The sequence below is a fragment of the Tupaia chinensis genome, unplaced genomic scaffold (assembly GCF_000334495.1).
Source record: "Tupaia chinensis unplaced genomic scaffold, TupChi_1.0 Scaffold000099_1, whole genome shotgun sequence".
NCBI lineage: Eukaryota > Metazoa > Chordata > Mammalia > Scandentia > Tupaiidae > Tupaia > Tupaia belangeri.
In genome coordinates this window covers 6,351,033-6,369,570 of record NW_006159563.1, presented here as the reverse complement: position 1 = coordinate 6,369,570, position 18,538 = coordinate 6,351,033, and the positions used below count along the sequence as shown (strand labels likewise).

At 39.8% G+C, this 18,538-nt stretch overlaps 1 protein-coding gene across 2 annotated transcripts in view; it reads left to right on the top strand.

The window, feature by feature from the left end:
* SCAMP1 (secretory carrier membrane protein 1) overlaps nucleotides 1-18,538 on the top strand; it is an 82,234-nt gene that overhangs the window by 52,516 nt on the left and 11,180 nt on the right. Inside the window, exons 7-8 of one of the 2 annotated variants that reach the window (XM_006143529.2) lie at nucleotides 9,881-9,982; nucleotides 14,059-14,176. In XM_006143529.2, the coding sequence (XP_006143591.1) occupies nucleotides 9,881-9,982; nucleotides 14,059-14,176 (220 nt within the window). The remainder of the gene's footprint in view (nucleotides 1-9,880; nucleotides 9,983-14,058; nucleotides 14,177-18,538) is intronic. The other variant, XM_027769962.1, reaches the window with a different exon arrangement.

Genomic DNA, 18,538 nt, shown 5'->3' with positions numbered 1-18,538 from the left:
GTTCAGGACTACATGGGAGTCCAGCGACATAGCCATTACACCAACTGCTGGTCCCCATAGCGTATTATTTTTTAGAGAGATTTTTGCTATAAGACATGTGTGCTCACCAGAGGGACAAGGGAGACTGAGAGAAAGTGAGGACTCACCCCTAGAAGCGATGGCTACACTGCAATCCCTTCTTCTCCATTCGCTACTTAGGATTTTGGACACACCATTTACACACGCCTGATGAGTGCTTTAAGCCACTGGGTCTGGGACTCAAACCGCAGTCGACCATGGGAGTGCAGTGACATCATCATCACACCATTTGCTGGTCCCCATATCATTATAATTTATATTTAAATAAGTAATATATTTCTATCAGTATGCGTATGTATTTATGCTTTTTATGGCGATAAATATAAATGACTTTAGGATTATTTATTTTATCCATTAGCCTATGCTTTTCAACTATTAACTGAACTAAAGTAGTTTCAGAGTTTAGTTTTGAAACAGAGTAAGTAAACAAGAAAATGCTAAATATGTATCGCATATGGTAAGAAGAGGACACAAGGAATTCTGTGCATTGTTTTCTTCAAGTCACAATCTAAGGTAGAAAGATGATTTAAATTAATAAAATGTTTAATATATTTTTAGTAATTTCCTTTTAGTCAGAAATTTGAAGTGAATCAGTATGTGGGAAAAAGTTTAAGTTTTAGTTTAATAAAAGTTACGTGTTGTCGGCACTATCCCATGAAATATAGCCTTTCCCCATGACATTTTACTGTAATAAGCAATATGTACTTATTCGCTTAATCTGCAATATAAAGTTGTGATAGTTGATTTAGAAATATAGGTTATGTTAACACTTAAAAGTATAGGTGGAAGAAAGATATCTTAAAGCAGGTGATTAAATAGATAGGAATCTTGTAGTGTAAGAATGATAGGACTTCATACCGAGTGTCCGCACTCTATGGCTGAAACTGATTGACTAAAGGATGCAGAAGCACAGTAAATGGATGTGAATACCAGGTATAGTGTGTGTGAGAGAGCAGAGTCTGAGGAAGGACTCTGAGAAGAAAAATAGAGAGGCAAAGCATTAATGGGACAAAGAAGTGTGGTATTATCTATTGAAGATAGGGAGAAATGTTCACATGTTGAAATATTCACTCTGTAAGATAAATAACATGATTGAATGTATAAAAGAAAATGAAATAGGGAACCAGCAGTTAGCGTAATGGCTATGTCGCTGGACTCCCACGTAGTTGACCGCGTGTTCGCGTGCCGGACCCCGTGGCTTAGAACTCACGCCGGGCACGTGTGCGTGTGTGCCCAAGATCCCGAAGAGGAGAATGGAGGATGACCATCCCCCCTGGGGGGTGATTTCTCGCTTTCTGTTTCTCTGTCTCTCTCTGTCTGTCTGGCGAGCGCACGCGCCCTATAGCGAAAATCTCTCTCAAAAAAAAAAAGAAAATAATGAGTAAGAGTTAGGAAAGCAAGTGATAGAGTAGGAATAAGAAAATCAATTAAAGTGCCATTTAACATGTTTAAGAAAAAGAAAAACTTACAATGAAACTTGTCAAGAAAAAAAAAGAATGATAGGACTTTAAGAGAATAGTAAACTGTTCTTTGTAACATAAGAAAAAAAGCATGTAATTTGGATTCCTAATGTGATATTCTAGGTGTGTCAAAACTCAGATTATTACTGCTAAGTATTATCTATTGAGATAGGTGTTATAGGGGCATATTTATAAAAAAACGTTTCCGAGTGTTCTGCTTTCTAAGGCATTGTCTATTTGGTAGCCTGAAAATAGTTTGTGATCTAGGATTTAATCAGTGTTGACTTGTGTTTTCCTTTAAATTAATTAGTTTCGTTGTTCAAAGGTAATTTGAAAATTATTGTCTGAATCCAGCTGATTACGCTTTCTACAATGAATGACAGAAATAGGAGATTTTAGTTGTCATTCAAGAAAATCTTTGACTAAAGAAGTAGTAGTCTTTCTTATTAGATGCAAAATACTATTTTGTACATTATATCTTCCTTTTAATTTTTAAAAAATGTGGTGTTTTAGAAAATTAAATTTTTACATATGAAAGGAAAATTTATAATCTCCCCCTATATAAAAAGAACTACACTGAACAGTTGGGTTAATTATTTTATATAATGGATTGAGCAGTTCTTTTTTTTTTTTTAATTAGATTTTTGCTATAGGGCACATGTGCTTTCCAGAGAGACAGAGAGACAGAAAGAGAGAAATCACCTCGTATGGGGATGGCCACACCACAATACCTTCTCCCTCATTCTCTTTCTGGACTTTCGGAATGCACGCACACGTGCCCAGCATGAATTCCAAGCTGCCAGGTCCAAGGCTATGTGGGAGTTTAGCAACATAACCATTCCGCCCTCTGCTGGTCCCAGATTGAGCAATTCTGTTACCAGCAATATATTTGGATTAATCTCTCTAAATCTATTTTTTTAATCAGTAAGGTGGAATCAGTATTAGTACCTACCTCATAGGAATTGTTATAAGGATTGAATGGGTAATATATCTCTTTGGCCTGATCTATGGAATGTAAAGCTGTCATTACAAAATATTAGAGGTCTTCATAAAAATTATTTTTTTCTTTTTTTGGGGGGAGAGGTTTTTGCTATAGGGTGCGTGCACTCGCCAGACAGAGAGAGACAGAGAGATAGAAAGTGAGAAATCACCCGCCAGGGGGGATGGCCATGCCACAATCCCTTCTCCTCCATTCTCCTCTTGGGATCTTGGGCACGCACACACATGCGCCTGGTGTGAGTTTAAGCCACCAGGTCCAGAATGCAACCCGCGGTTGACTATGTGGGAGTCCAGCGACAGCCATTACACTAATTGCTGGTCCCCATAAAAATTCTTAGAAAATGTGTATTATGAAAAAAATTATGCAAGGGATTAAAAATTCTTTGCACCAAAACTAACTTGTAGTTTAATTCTATTGTCTGTTATGCCAGAGGGCATGTGTGTATGCCTGGGGTAGGAGTACAGAGAAAGCACACCCAACAGAGCCTGATCACTCTGCAATAGTTTTTTCTCTAGTCCCCATCTTTTCATGTTAGTGCATGTGTGCAGTGTGTTTAGAAGCTGCTGGGGCTGGGCCTCAAACCCTGACTAGTCATGTGGGGTCAGGCTTCCTCTGCACCACACTTAACCCACTGTGTTACCAGGTTATCACTAATTCCATTAGTCCATGAACTTTTTTTTTTTTGAGAGTTTTTTTTCGCTATTGGGTGCTTGCACTTGCCAGAAAGACAGAGAGAGAGACAGAGAGACAGAAAGTGAGAAGTCAGCCCCCCAGGGGGGATTGTCATGCCACAATCCCTTCTCCTCCCTTCTCCTCTCGGGATCTTCAGCATGCATGCACATGCTCCTGGCATGAATTTAAGCTTCCCGGTCCGGGACTTGAACCATGGTCGACTACATGGGAGTCCAGCGACATAACCATTATGCTAACTGCTGGTCCAGTCTATGAACTTTTTGAAGTGGTCTCAATTAAACATAGAGAATTCAGAGCTTGAACCCAGTTTTTGGTCTTGGTTTACTATTGTCCAGGTTTAAAATTTCATTTTCTGTGAACTTTTCATTAGGTCCTTCTGCTCTTGACAGAACACAGATGGGAAGAAAACAGAATTCAGGATTTCTTTCGTCCCAGTCCTGTGCTTTTTCATCTAGACTAACTAGTCTAGTGAGTGCTTCTTAATAGTTTTGAAGTCATAGACTCCATTATAAAGATTCAAAGGAACATCTTTGAATCTTCCTTCTAAAAACTACACATGTACAATTTTTTTGGGGGGGGCACAATTTGGAGGGTTCATTTTGTTGCCCTTTTAAGCCTATTTATGGAATCCCTATTCTGGAGAAAAAATTATTTTTTGCACAGAGATAGTTGATGGAAAAAATGGAGCTGGTTTAGATAATCTTGGATGCTAAGACTATCCCCAGTAACTAAAACAAAAAAACCAGCTATACTTCTGAGATTGCTTTTTTTCTACAGCCTTTAGATCAAGAATTTTAAGTACTATTTGATTTTAGTAGTGATTAAGTTACCAACCATGTCTGAGAGATGTTCAGGATCTTGTTGGCAGCTTAATGTCATTTTTGTTGGCAGAACATTATTTTGGGTAAAAGTTTGTGTGGGTGCAATTTGTAGTATAATGTAGTATAATAGAGGTATTGACAAGTAATATTTCTTTATTGCGTACTATCTGCCTGTATATCCCCAGTTAAACACCTTACATATATTATTTTATCCATATAAAAGTAGGTTCCACTGTTATCCTCATTATGCAAATGGAAAGTCTCAGGCTTAATACTTTGCTCAAAGTTACACAGCTTGGGATTGTCTGGATTCAAACCCGCGTTGGTCTCTAAAGCCTTTTCACACTCATAACCACGGTGCCAAGTTGTCAAAGTAAAGGTGCTTAGTACTTTAGTTTTCCCTTCTTATGGTAAATGTAAAACTTCTGTCACTCTTTTGAAATACTGAAATACTTTGTTTTTTCTGTTACCCCAATCTGGAGTTGAATTAATATCTGTGGTATTAATTTGGCCTATGGAATAAACTTTGTAATATCATGTAAGTCTATTTTCTGAGATTTAGTGTGTCATCGGAAAAGTCATGACACATTTTTGCATAGGAAAAGGACTTCATGACTTTTCTGACGACCCAATATCCTAACTTAAGGATGAACTTTTCATCTAAACTGTGCCACAGCTTGGTGGTAGAAGACATTACACCAGAAACCACTGGCTTATTTGAAATTCAGTTTTCCAGAAGGCATTGATCTGAAAGAGCCAAGATGGCAAGTGGTGGGAAGGAATTATTTATTTCTTCATTCTGATGAGGAAATAGGTAACTTAGGTGCCTTATCACAAATAAATATTCATGATACCATAAATATTCATTGTAAACTGAAGCAGATGACCATTTAAACCACTTAGCTTAAATCTGAATTGCAATATTTTTCTAATGACCATGTATAAGCTGAGTAATTTAAATAGTCTGCTTCCTGGACCAGCAGATGGCGTAGTGGTTACATCACTGGACTCCCACATGGCTGACCGTGGTTTCAGTCCCATACTGTTTGGCTTGAAAATCACTCCAGGTGTGCATGTCAGGAGGAGAGTGGAGGAGAAGAGAGTGCAGCTGGCTATCCCCCTGGGGGAGATTTCTCACTTTCCCTCTCACTTTCTCTTCTTTTTCCCTCCATCCCATGTGCCCTAAGGCAAACACCTCTTTTAAAAAAATAATCTGCTTCCTAATCTTTCCCTGCATACAAAGCCCACCACCTTTGGTCCTGAATGTCAATGGAAGTCTCTCCACCTCTAGGGATGTTTTTTCTCCTGGACCGTTTTCTGATTCTGGTTCAACTAAGTCCTCCTCCTAGGGGTCTTCTGGCTCTTACAGAGCTCCTCAGCTTTACCTGGGCCTTCTCTGAAGCATCTCAGGTGACCTTAATCTCACGTGGTGTTTGTATTGCTTCAGTTCGTTAATTTATACTTTACAGTCCCTCCCACCCTCCTTGGTATATAGGAAGTTACAGTTAATATGCTCTGTGACTAACTCATGTTTTTCATATCAGTCTTTCAGGCTTTTGTCAGGAATACAACTCCATATTGTAAAATTGTTTTCATAGGAGTGTCAGATTTACTTTTTATATTATTTTGGTGTGCGTGCGTGCATATATATGTGTATGTGTAATTTTTTAGTGACTGCTTATGTAGTTAAAAATAATGAGACAACCTTTTTAAAATTTTAATTTGAGAGGCCAGCAGGTAGTGTTGGCCTATAGGCTGACTGTGGTTCATGCCCTGAACTCGGCAGCTTAAAAATCATACCGGGTGTGTGTGTGCATGCGTGCCCAAAATCCTGAGAGGGGGATGGAGGAGAGATTGTAGCAAGGCCATCCCCCATGAGGGTGTGACTTCTCACTTTTCCTCTCTCTGTCTTTCCAGTGAGCACACATGTCCTATGGGAATAACTTTATTTTTATTTTTTTAAATTTCAGTTCATTTGCAATAATTTGGACAAATCAGATGGAGGAAGATTTATGCTTTCTTGGAGAGCCAGATGTTTAAGTGCCAGAACATGGAGTTATTTTTGAGAACTTCAAGTGTTTTTTGTTTGCTTTTAAGAGAGATTTTTGGTATAAGGTATATACACTCACTAAATAGACTGAGAGAAACAGAGAGACTGAAAGCAAGAACTCACACCCCGGGGGGATGGCCACCCTGCAAACCATTCTCTGCCATTCTCCTCTTAGGATTTTGGGCACACATGCATATGTGTCTGGCTTGAGTTTTAAGCCACCAGGTCTGGCACTTGAATTGTGGTCAACTACAAGGTAGTACAGTGACATAACTATTACGCCATCTAATGGTCCCTAGAACTTAAAGTGTTTTAAAATAATCATTTATTTAGTATGGTCAGTGCCCAGTGGAAAGCATTTTACTGTCTCCTTGTTTAGAAATAAAAAAAGCTGGTTTAACAAATAAGATAAACAAGGACTACTAAGAAAGATATTTAGCCTGATTAAATAATGAAAGTATACAGAATGGGTTTCAAAGACCTCGAAGCTTCTATCTGATCAGTTTCATATGCTAACTGTTCTTTATGTGTAGTAAGAGCACACATGAGAACGGAAGATAGGGCTGGCTCTGTGAGGCAGTGGTAACATGCTGCTTAAGAGAAGCCAGACCCTACGTGGTCACTGTGGCTCTAGGCTCAGTCAGCCTAGCACGCCCTGGGCCCACATGTGAGTACCCGAGATCCAGAGGCTGGAGGACCAGAGGAAGGGACACAGCATGAAGTGAGCCAGTGGAGCGTGCCCAGCTCTCTCGCATGTGCACACACACTCTATCATGAGTAAGGAAAACAATAACGTTTCAAAAAACATAAATGAATGTATAATGAAATTAGTCCACCTTTTCTTCTCCTTCTTTTTTATTTCCTAAATTCATGACGGCTCACATACATGCTGAGAGTGAGGTTGAGAGAAAGAGCGATAGGGAGGGAGGAGACCCTCCACAGAGTCTGGTCACACCATGATCCCCTTCCTTCCGTCCTCCAGCCTGTAAGATCTTGGTGTCTCTGGCTGTGTCATAGAGTTCTTAGATACGGTAATAAAATCAACAGCCTTAAAAGAACAAATGGCTAAAACTGGAGTTCATAAGAAGATGAAACTTCTCTTTAGAAGATGCTCTTTGGAGAAAGAAAAGACACACCACAGACTGGGACAATAATTTTTTTTTTAAGAGGTTTTTTCTGTAGGGCGCGTGCGCTCGCCAGCCAGCCAGACAGACAGAGAGACAGAAAGTGAGAAATCACCCCCCAGAGGGGATGGCCACGCCACAATCCCTTCTCCTCCATTCTCCTCCCGGGATCTTGGGCACGAACGCACATGCGCCCGGCGTGAGTTTTAAGCCACCAGGTCCAGGACGCGAACCGCGGTCTACTATGTGGGAGTCCAGCAACATAGCCATTACGCTAACTGCTGGTCCCGGGAGAATAATTTTTGCCAAACACATATCTTACATGACAGATTGTCAAAAAGTTCATGGAACAGGCATGTTATGATAAAAGTACAAATGAATGTACAATATTTTTTCACTTAAAACATTTTAATATAATTTTCCACAAACTTTTTGAAGTTCTCGTAGATATCCACGATATATTAGAAACTTTCAGAACACATTAACAAAGGAAAAAAATCCAATGAAAATGTCAGAAAAAAAGTATCTATCCAAAACAAATACCTAAAATAATATTTTAATTTAGGTTTTTGCCATAGGGCATGTACATCTGCCAGAGAGAGAAGGAAAGTGAGAAATTGTCCCTCAAGGGTGATGGCCTTGTCACAGTTCCTGCTTCAGTCTCCTCTCAGAATTTTGGGCATGCATGCACACACACCTAGCATAATTTTTAAGGCTCTGGATCCTGGGCTTGAACTGTAGTTGGACAAGTAGGAATCCAGCACCTTAAACCACCACGCCACCTGCTGACCCCTAAAATGATTTTAATCAACCAGTTCACCAAAGAAGATCTAGGGATGACAAAAAGCATAGGAAAAGATGTTCCATATTACTTATTAGTAAAATACGAGTTAAAATCAAGTAAGATACCACTATACACCTAATAGAATGGTTAGGATTAGAAAAACTGACCATACCAAGTGTTAGGGAGGTGTGGAGGAGGAAAAATACCCACAGACTGCTAAATCTATAGATTGCTTTGGATAGCATGGTCATTTTAACAGTGTTCATTCTTTCAGACCATGAGGATATCTTTCCATTTTTGTGTCCTCTTTTTTGAAAAATTTTTAAAATTTTATTCCCAGAGAACACATGTATTCACCAAAGAGAGAGACAGAGAGAAATCAGCCCCAAGGAGGTCAGGTTATGCCACAGTCCTCTTTTCTGCCATTCTCTGTTCCATCACATTTGGGATGTGCACACACACACACACCTCATGTGTTTTCCTTTCTTTGTTTTTTTTTAGCATTCTTTTATTTTAACTTTTTTATTATTGTTATTATTATTTTCCAATTTGACTAGAGAGAAACAGAGAAAGAGAGAGAAAGAGAAGTGAGAAAGGAAGCCAGCAGGTCCAGGACTTGAACCACCAGTGGCCGTGTGGGAGTCCGGTGCCTTTAACAACCATGCCATACTGGCCCCTGCCCCATGTGTTTTTCAAGTTGTCATGTGGGGTCTGCCTTCTAATGCATGGCACTTAACCATTGTGCTATGGTGTGAGCCCTCTTCGGTTTCTTTTATCAGTGTTTTACAGTTTTCATTGTAGAGTTCTTTAACTTCCTTAAATTTAATTTTAGATTTTTTTCTTTTTTGGTAGTCGTTGTACATGGAATTGCAGTATTGATTTCTTTTTCAGCTAGTTCATTAGCAGTTTAGAGAAACACTACTTCCTGATTTTTGTATGTTGATTGGTATCCTCCAATGTTACTGAGTTCATATATCAGTACTAAGAGTATTTTGGGGAAGCATTTGGGTCTTTTCAAGATCCTATTCTCTGCAAACAGAAGCCAGCCAGAAACCCATTTATATACAACTGTAAAATAGGCAGGAATCAGCAAGTGGTATAATGGTTATGTCACTGGATTCCCAAATGGCCAATTGCAGTTTGAGTCCTAGATCTGGTGGCTTCAAACTCATGCCAGGTGTGTGTGTGTGCATACCCAAATCCCAAAAGGAGAGTGGAGGAGAGGGGATTGTGGTGTGGCTATCCCTCCTGGGGGTGACTTCTCATTTTCTGTCTCTCTGTCTCTCTGGTGAGTACACTCACCCTGTAGCAAAAATCTCTCTTAAAAACAAAACAAGAAATACCCTCTAAAAAAGGCAAACTAGTGGCAGAAAACAGTGGATAGGATAGGAAGGGGCAAAAGGGGAGGGTATTACTCATGAGCCAAAGGCAAGTTTTGTGATGTTTACTCACCATATTGATTGGGTAAGTTCCAGGTGTATACATATGCCAAAACTTATCAAATGATATATTTTAAATACATTTTATTGTATGTTAATTATAATTCTGTGAAGCTGCCTAATAAAAAGAAAAAGAAAAAGCAGGGTTTTTTTTGTCAAGATGGATGGTGATGCACTTGGAAATTGTCGGGACAGAGTAAGGTTGAAAAGTTAGTATTTGCATGATGGGTTTACATCAATTATATATATTTTAAAATTTCAAGCCTCTTTTCGTTTTACCACATTTATATGTGTATGTGTGTGTTGTGCTTTTTAAGGTTTGAATGTCAGTAAGCATGTGAATATAAAGGTAATGAAAAAAATGACATTTCCCCCCTTTTTCCTCCTTACTTCTCCTTTCTTTTCTGCTCCTATTTCTTTTTGTTTTAAAGGAGTGACAGTTCATTCAGATTCTTTGTATTCTTCTTCGTGTATATTTGTCAATTTGCTGTACATGTACTCCAGGCTGCAGGATTTCATAATTGGGGTAATTGGTAAGTTATTTACTTTTCTAGTTTTAAGCTGTTAAACTAATAATATCTTTATATAATTTTTGGCTTCAAAAGCAAAAGAAGAGCCAGATTAATAAGAGTAAAGAAATAAAAAGCAAAATAGTTTAAAAAAATGAATTGTGATTTTAAAATGTCCCAAAGTATCCTTTGAACAATATCTTTGAAAATTATATTTATTTATTTATGTATTTATTTATTTATTTACTTTAGGTTTTTGCTATTGGGCATGTATACTTGCCAGTGAGAGAGAGTCAGAGAGAGGGAAAATGAGGGAGGGTGGCCATGCCACAGTCTCTTCTCCTTAAATTTCCTCTCAAAATTTTGGGCATGCATGCACATGTGCCCAGTGTGTGTATGCTGGTTTTTTTTTTTTTTCTGAAAGATTTTTTGTTTTTATTTATTTATTTATTTCTTGGAGAGGTTTCTGCTATAGGGCGCATGCACTTGCCGGAAAGACAGAGAGAGACAGAGATAGAAAGCAAGAAATCACCCCCCAAGGGGCAATCTTCTCCTCCATTCTCCTCTTGGGATCTTGTGCACATATGCACACGTGCCCGACGTGAGTGTAAGCCACTGGGTCTGGGACTCAAACTGCGGTCGACTACATGGGAGTTCAGCGACATAGCCATTATGTTAACTGCTGGTACCCCAGTGTGGTTTTCAAGCCACAGGATCCAGGACTTGAACCATGGTCAGTTCCGTGGGAGTCTAACATCTTGATTACCACACAGTCTGCTGGTTCTAGAACTTCAAAAATTTGAAAGAAAATGGTACCTATTATGTATAAAGAACTATTTTAGATATACAGGCACACATATATTTTCATACATAGATACATGAACACTTGTCTTTGACAGAATCACTATTTACATACATCTACTTCTATCTTTAAGCAATAGAATAATTCTCAGCATGGCAGGATGCTTGCTCAGTGAGGACTCTGTAACAGACTAGCCTTCTAGACTATTGGATATGCCAAAAGCATATATTATGCAACTTTTTTATACTGCGTACATAAACTAAAATTGAAATGAGTATGTAACTAGAGTGTCCTAAGGAGATAATTTTAGTACATTGCTGCTGAATTGAAGTAGTGGTTGGCTGTCAGACAACTCTTGACAGTTTTGGAGAACTCATTTATACATGCAGAGAATTTATGTAGATATTTTAAGTTAGTTCTCAGAAAAGTAGTTTTTATTATTTATTTACTTATTTTTGGAGAGATTTTTACTATAGGGTATGTGCGCTCTCCAGAAATACAGAGACAGAGAGAAAGAAAGCGAGAAATCACCCTCCAGGGGGATGGTCATGCCGCAATCCCTTCTCCTCCATTCTCATCTCGGGATCTTGGGCACACATGCACACGCATCTGGCATGAGTTTAAGCCACTGGATCCGGGACTTGAACTGTGGTCGACTACATGGGAGTCCAGCGACCTCCACATAACCATTACGCCAATTGCTGGTCCCAATTATTTTAATCAATATTTAGTCCTTGGCATTTGAGAAAAAAGAAGTGATTTAAATGTTCAATTAATAAAAATGCTGCTTACTTGAGCAACACAAAACATTATTATTCTTGTGAAATTGAAGGAAATTATTTTGCTTTTTAGTACAAATTTAAGGAAAAATGTTACAATTGAGCTTAATACTGTGTAATGTGATTAAATAGCACAGAAGAGTCTGCTAATGAGGATGCATACAAGAATGTATAAAGAATATATAAAGATGAACTGTTTTAAAACAGACCTCTGATAATTCAGAGTTTTAAGAATTAACCTTTTTATTTGGAGGTATTGTAGATGCACATACAGTTGTAAGAAATAATTCAGAGAGACTGCAGATGCCCTTTACCCAGTTTTCCTAAATGATAAAATCTTTACACTATAATAAAATACAAAACACCAGGATCTTGACATTGGTTGAGTCAAGATACAGAGCATTTCCATCACCAGAGGATTCTTGAAGTTTCTTTTTTATAGCCACATGCAGCTTTCCTGGTCCCACTTCCTCCTTAAGCCCTCACAACAACTGTCTGTCATTTCTGTTATTTTGTCATTTCAAAAAAGTTATGTAAATAGGATCACACATCATGCAGTCTTTGGTGTTTTTTATTCGGTAATTCTTTGGCGATTCATCCAGGTTATATGTATTGTAGTTTTTTGTTTGTTTGTTTGTTTGTTTGTTTTGCCATGTGCGCTCAGAAGAGAGAAAGAAAGAGAGACAGATACAGTGAGAGAGAAAGTGAGAAATCACCCTCCAGGGGAGATGGCCATGCCACAATCCCTTCTCCACTCTCCTCCCAGGATCTTGGAGATACACGCAAGTGCTCTCGACTGGCATGATTTTTAAGCTACCAGTTATAGGACTCAACCTGCAGTCAGCCATGTGGCAGTCCAGCGACATGACCACTGTGCTATCTGCTGGTCTTTGTTTTTTCCTGAGTAGCATTTCATGGTATGAATGTATTGGTTTGTTAAGCGATCCACTAGTTAAAGGACATCTGGATTGTTTCCAGTTTGCAGCTGTTAGGAATAAAGATGCTGTGATCATTCACGAGTAGATTTTTGTATGAACATAAGATTTCATTTCTCTGGGATAAATGCCCAAGAGTATTAACTGTGGGTCATATAGAAGTTGCATGTTTAATTTTTTTTTTTTTAAGAAACTGACAAACTGCTTTCCAAAGTGGCTGTACTATTTTACATTTAAACCAACAATTTTGAGTGATTCACTGCATATGCAATCCGCATTTGGTGTTGTCACTCTTGTTTTAGCCATCCTAATAGGTACATAGTGATGTCTAGTAGTGGTTTTAGCTTGCCTGTCCCTAATGACTAGTGATGTTATGCATCTTTTCATGTGCTTATCTTTCATGTGTTTATCTGCCATTTTTATGTCCTCTTGGTGAAATGTCTCTTCATGTCTTTGCCTATTTTCTAAATGAGTTAGCATGTATTCTTTATATATTCTACTATGGATGGTAGTCCTTTGGATGTGGTTCACAAATATTTCCTCTCATAATTAGAGTTTAAAAATGGACATTTAAAAATGGTGATGTGGTTAAAGGTGCTGGACTCCCACATGGCTGACCGTGGTTCAAGTACTGGACCTGGCAGCTTACTTTCTCGCTTTCCCTTTCTCTCTGTCTCTCTCTAGTCCAATTAAAAAATAATAACAAATGAAATTAAAGGGACCAGCAGTTAGCTTAATGGCTATGTTGCTGGACTTCCATGTAGTCAACCGCGGTTCACGTCCCAGACCCGGTGGCTTAAAACTCACGCCAGGAGTGTGTGCGTGTGTGTTCACGATCCCAACAGGAGAATGGAGGAGAGGGGATTGCAGCATGGCCATCCCCCCTGGAGGGTGATTTCTCACTTTCTGTCTCTGTCTCTCTGGCGAGCACATGCGCCCTATAGCAAAAGCCTCCCCCCACCACAAAAAAAAAGAGAAATTAAATAAATAAATAATTCTTTTAAAAATGTAATAATGAACTCAGTTTAAAATGCAATAATCTGGTGGTGATGAGCACTTTAGACCCTAGAGTTTGGTTTGCTTTTTAATTTAGGCTACACCATTTATTAGTTGCGTGATCTTGAAAAGTAATTAAATTTCTCTGTGACTGAGTTCTTCATAAAATAGAAATTATAGTAAGAACAGCATCTCTCTCTCTTACTTTTGCTCTAAGGTGTGTGCACTCACCGCAAAGAGAGAGAGAGAAAGAGAGGGCGAGAAAGCACTCTTCAGGGAGGATGGCCACACTGCAGTCCCCTCTCCTCCATTCTCCTCTTGAGATTTTGGGAAAATACTCATGCACAGTTCCTAGCATTGCATCCAGGATGGGAACTGCAGGGTCAGCTCTGTGGGATCCGGCCACCTTAAACAGCATCCTTCTTATGGGGTGATTGTGAGAATTAAATGAGTTAATAATATAAATAAGGTGAACATTGGCTTATACGTGCTGCATATGTGGAATATGTGTTAGATATTATGTTATTTTTCAAAAGTACACATGAACTCATTTGCCTAATTGTGCTTTTTATTTTTATTACTTCATAGTGGTTGGATTTCATCCCTCACTGGTCTTAACCAAAATATTCCTGTTGGCATCATGATGATAATCATAGCAGCACTTTTCACAGCGTCGGCGGTCATTTCACTAGTTATGTTTAAAAAAGTAAGTGAAATTTTGTCTGTAAGTTTTTATAGTAAACCTTACATGAATTTCTATTTTTCTATTTTGCTAATGAATTCAGTGTAACCTCAAGCCATTTTATCGTTGTTCCTGTTCAAGTTTGCTTTTTATTTTTTGTCTCGTCCCTTCATGGTCACAGAGTTAGCTTGTGGCTTATTTGATGTAATTATTTTTCTTTTTCTTTTTTTTTTTTTGCTTTATAGTTTTGTTTTGTTTTTGGAGAGTTTTTTGCTATAGGGCACGTGCGCTCACCAGAAAGACACAGAGAGACAGAAAGCAAGAAATCACCCCCCCCGGGGGGAGGGATGGCCACGTTGCAATCGCTTCTTCTCCATTCTCCTCTCGGGATCTTAGGCACACACACACACGTTCCTGGTGTGAGTTTAAGCCACCGGTCCGGGACTCTAATAGCGGTCAACCTCATGGGAGTCCAGTGACATAGCTATTACGCCAACTGCTGGTCCCTGCTTCATAGTTTTTGAATGAAGAAAGAAATGGGAATAGTAACTATGAGAGGACTTCAAAAGTTCACAGAAATATGTAAAAAAAAAAAAAAATCCTACACATGGATTTCATAATTGTTTTGCACCATAATAAAATAGTGTTTAATTTCATTTTCCATGACCTTTTTGAAGTACCCGTGTATTTGTGTAGGGTTGGTGTGAGGGTTAAACGCAGCAGCACGTGCAAAGTGAACAGTGCTGTGCCCTCTGTTAATTTAGTTCTCCTTTCTGATCTGCCTGACTCTTACCATTTTATACTTAGGGTCTGGTTTAGCGTTTACTTCTGTTTAATTCTTTATCAGTGAGCATTTTGTCAGAGAAACAGAAGAGAATTAAGGTCATTATTATAAGGAATTGACTTATGTAGCTTTGAGGGCTGGCTAGATGAGTCCAAAATCTGTAGGGCAGGCCATTAGGGTGGGCAGGCCAGAACTCTCAGAAGCTGAAGCTCCAGGTTAGAAGTGGAATTGTTTTCCTTCTCAAGGAACCTCTGTTCTTTTCTTAAGGCCTTTCAGTGATGCGGTCAGATAAACCCAGGTCATCCAGAATACTCTTCTTTAAAGTCAGCTGATAGTAAATGCTAATCAGGTATATAAAATACCTTCACGGCAACACCTAGATTAGTGTTTCAGTTTTTATCTCGTTTTTCCATGTGTGAAAGAGAGATAACCACCCCTGATGGGGTCCCCATGTGGGGATCTACCCCCCACCCCCAGCCAGCCCGGGTCACAGGCACACACGTGCTCCTGGCACACACGGAGAGGTCCTGAGACAAACCCAGAACGGTCCCATGTGGGTCCCGCTGTGCCACTGCTGTGCTTCCACCTGGCCCTGGATTGGTGTTGGCTATGGGTACTGTGATAGCCAGACTGGCATAGAAAGCTGCCCATCACAGCATCCGTTTCTGGGGAATTCTTTCAGTGTTCCAGATATATCATTGCAAGTGTTTTGTAAAACTAGAAATATAATAATTTAGGTTTAGTAGAGAGTATTGTGCCGTGTTGCAGGTTTCATTTATTTGTTAAATGCAATTCGACCTACTTGTAGTTCCCTGAATTTGCCGTGTCTTTTCCTGCAACTACAGATGAACATGGTATCCCCACTACTTGGTAGTTACCTTGTCTCCTCACCCCTTATTCCTTCACTTAGCTAACTATATTGATTGAGCAGACATCATTGCCTATCAGAGGCAGTTCTGAAAAAGACTTGCTTAAAAAAAAATCTAAACCTTGGTTAGATGTCCTTGTGCTCCCTATGCTTTTCGCTGTAACAGCCATAAAATCACTAGATTGTGGGCCCGTTTATTTCTCTTCTATATCAAAATGTGAGCAACTTGAGATCATGCATGGCCCGATGCCTTGTGCATAGTGCATGTTCAATGGATGGGAAATAAACATGGCGCCTGAGCTGGGGCAGCGAGGAATGTGAGGTGGTGGTGGGAGTGGAGGATAGAGGAAGATGGAATCGAACATGTAAGTCTAGTTACATGCTGCAGGGTCTAGAACACTGAGAAACATAAACAAGCTTGGAAACGTTCTCTTTTTTTCTCCCCTCTCCAAAGAATGGTGGTGAGACATAGGAGAGCTTGAAAGAGCGGAGTAACTAAATTGATCTGCTTTGTGCTTTAGAAGGATTATTCTGGAATACATTTGGGATTTGTAGGGCAGGGGTGCTATATTTGGAAAAATTAAGGCTTGGAGGCAAGCTAGAAAGCTGGTTATTGATGATGGCTTGAACTAAGGAAGTGGCCACCATTATTACCATACTAAGGACATGTGAAGTAAATGTAGTCGAGAGATAATGAGCAGTTAATGATTAATGACTTGGGTGTGGCAATAGAGGACAAGGAGAGGCTCAGGTATGACACCCAGAGGTTTAGATGATGGCCATTCAGAGAGAGTAAAGAAGATCAGGTATGGGTATCAAAATGTTTCCAACTTTGAATGGGGGGGGATTTGAAATAGGGCACAGGGCCAGCCGGTGACATGGTGGTTAAGGTGCTGAATTCCCACATGACCTACTGTGATTTGCATTCTGGACCCAATGGCTTGAAAATCATACCAGGTGCATGTGCCTGTGAGTCTAAAATACTGAGAAGAAAATGGGGGAGAAGGGATTGCAGGGTAGCCACCCACCCACTCCCACCCCCAGGGGGTGTTTTCTCACTTTCTCTCCCTCTGTTTCTCTCTATCTCTCTCTGGTGAGCATACATGCCCTTCGGCAAAAACCTTTAAAAAATAAAATACTGGTAGCACATTGAAGTAGAAATACTTAGTAGACGTTTGGATATAGACATTAGGAACAAAGAGAACTTTAGGCTGGATTTCTAGACTGGGAATTATCAGCCTGAGGAAAGAGAAGCCTAGAACATGTATGGAGTGAGAGAGGGTACAGAGTGCACACCCCATTGTTATCTGCTGCAGGGAGAGAGGGGGGAGCCAGCAGCGGCAGCCACCATGGGAGAGTGTTGTGTAGAGATGCTCAGTGCACTCAGGGTGCAGGAGAGTGTGGTCGCTGCAGCAGTGGCTGAGCAGGGGACCCCATGTGCTCTCCAATCTGTGACCTGCAGTGTTTTTCTCTTTCTATTTTTTCTTCCTTCCTTCCTTCCTTCCTTCCTTCCTTCCTTCCTTCCTTCCTTCCTTCCTTCCTTTCTCTTTCTCTCTTCGTCTCTCCCCTCTCCTCCCTTCCCTCCCCTCCCCTTCCCTCCCCTCCCCTCCCTCCCTTCTCTCCTTCCCTCCCTCCGTTCTTTCTTTTGTTCTTTATTTCTTTCTTTCCTTTTCTTTGGAGAGGTTTTTTGCTATAGGGCACATGCACTCGCCAGAAAGACAGACAGAAAGCAAGAAATTACCCCCTAGCGGGGGATGGCCACACCACAATCCCTTCTCTTCCATTATCCTCTTGGGGTCTTAGGCACGCACGTACACACGCCTGGGGTGAGTTTAAGCCACTGGGTCTGGGACTCGAACCATGGTCGACTACATGGGAATCCAGTGACATAGCCATTATGCTAACTGCTGGCCCCTCTCTATTTTCCAAGTATATAAATTTTCAGGACTAACCCATGGAAGGAAAAGTTTTAGAGCTGTGCTTTTATGCCAGGGATTTAAAAGAAGTATGATTGTTTTCTAAAACAATTATTGATATGGAAATTATATAACATGCTTTATGTTGGTTTCTTTTTATTTTTTAATTTCACACTTTAAGAAAATACCAGTGACCTCTTTTGTCTGTCAATGCTGTACTGGTCCTTAAACTTCCCTGGGTCTCATATCGCTTATCTTGGGGAAAAAAGGAGTTTAGAGGAAATAATTTTCTGTATGACATCATGAAGTACAACAAATACGGACAATGCCAGGGGACTTCAAAAAGTTCATGAAGAAATAAAATTAAAATGTGAGTTTATTTTCATTTTCAGAGGGCTGGTGTGCTTGTGTGTGAGTGACACAGAGTGAGAGAGCATCCCCAGTGGGGTACGCTTATGCTACGATCCTTCTACCTATCAGGATCTTGGGCATGCACGCACACATGCCTGGTTCTTCACAGCACTGGGGCTGAGATTCTAAATATGGTCACACGTGTGGGATCCAGCCTCCTATAAACGATGCTTAATCTCTGTGCTGTGGGTCCAACCCAGCACAAGTTTATTTTGGCACAAAAAAATTTAAATTTATGTATAGTTTTTCTATAATATGCATTTTGCTTCTTTCCTATTAGTTTCCTTTCCTTTCCATTTTTTTCTTTCCCTTTCCCTTCCCTTTCCCTCTCTTTCTTTCTTTATCTCTCTTTCTTCTTCTTTCTAATTAATGTGCCAGAGGGCATGTGCACTTGCCAGCGGGACAGA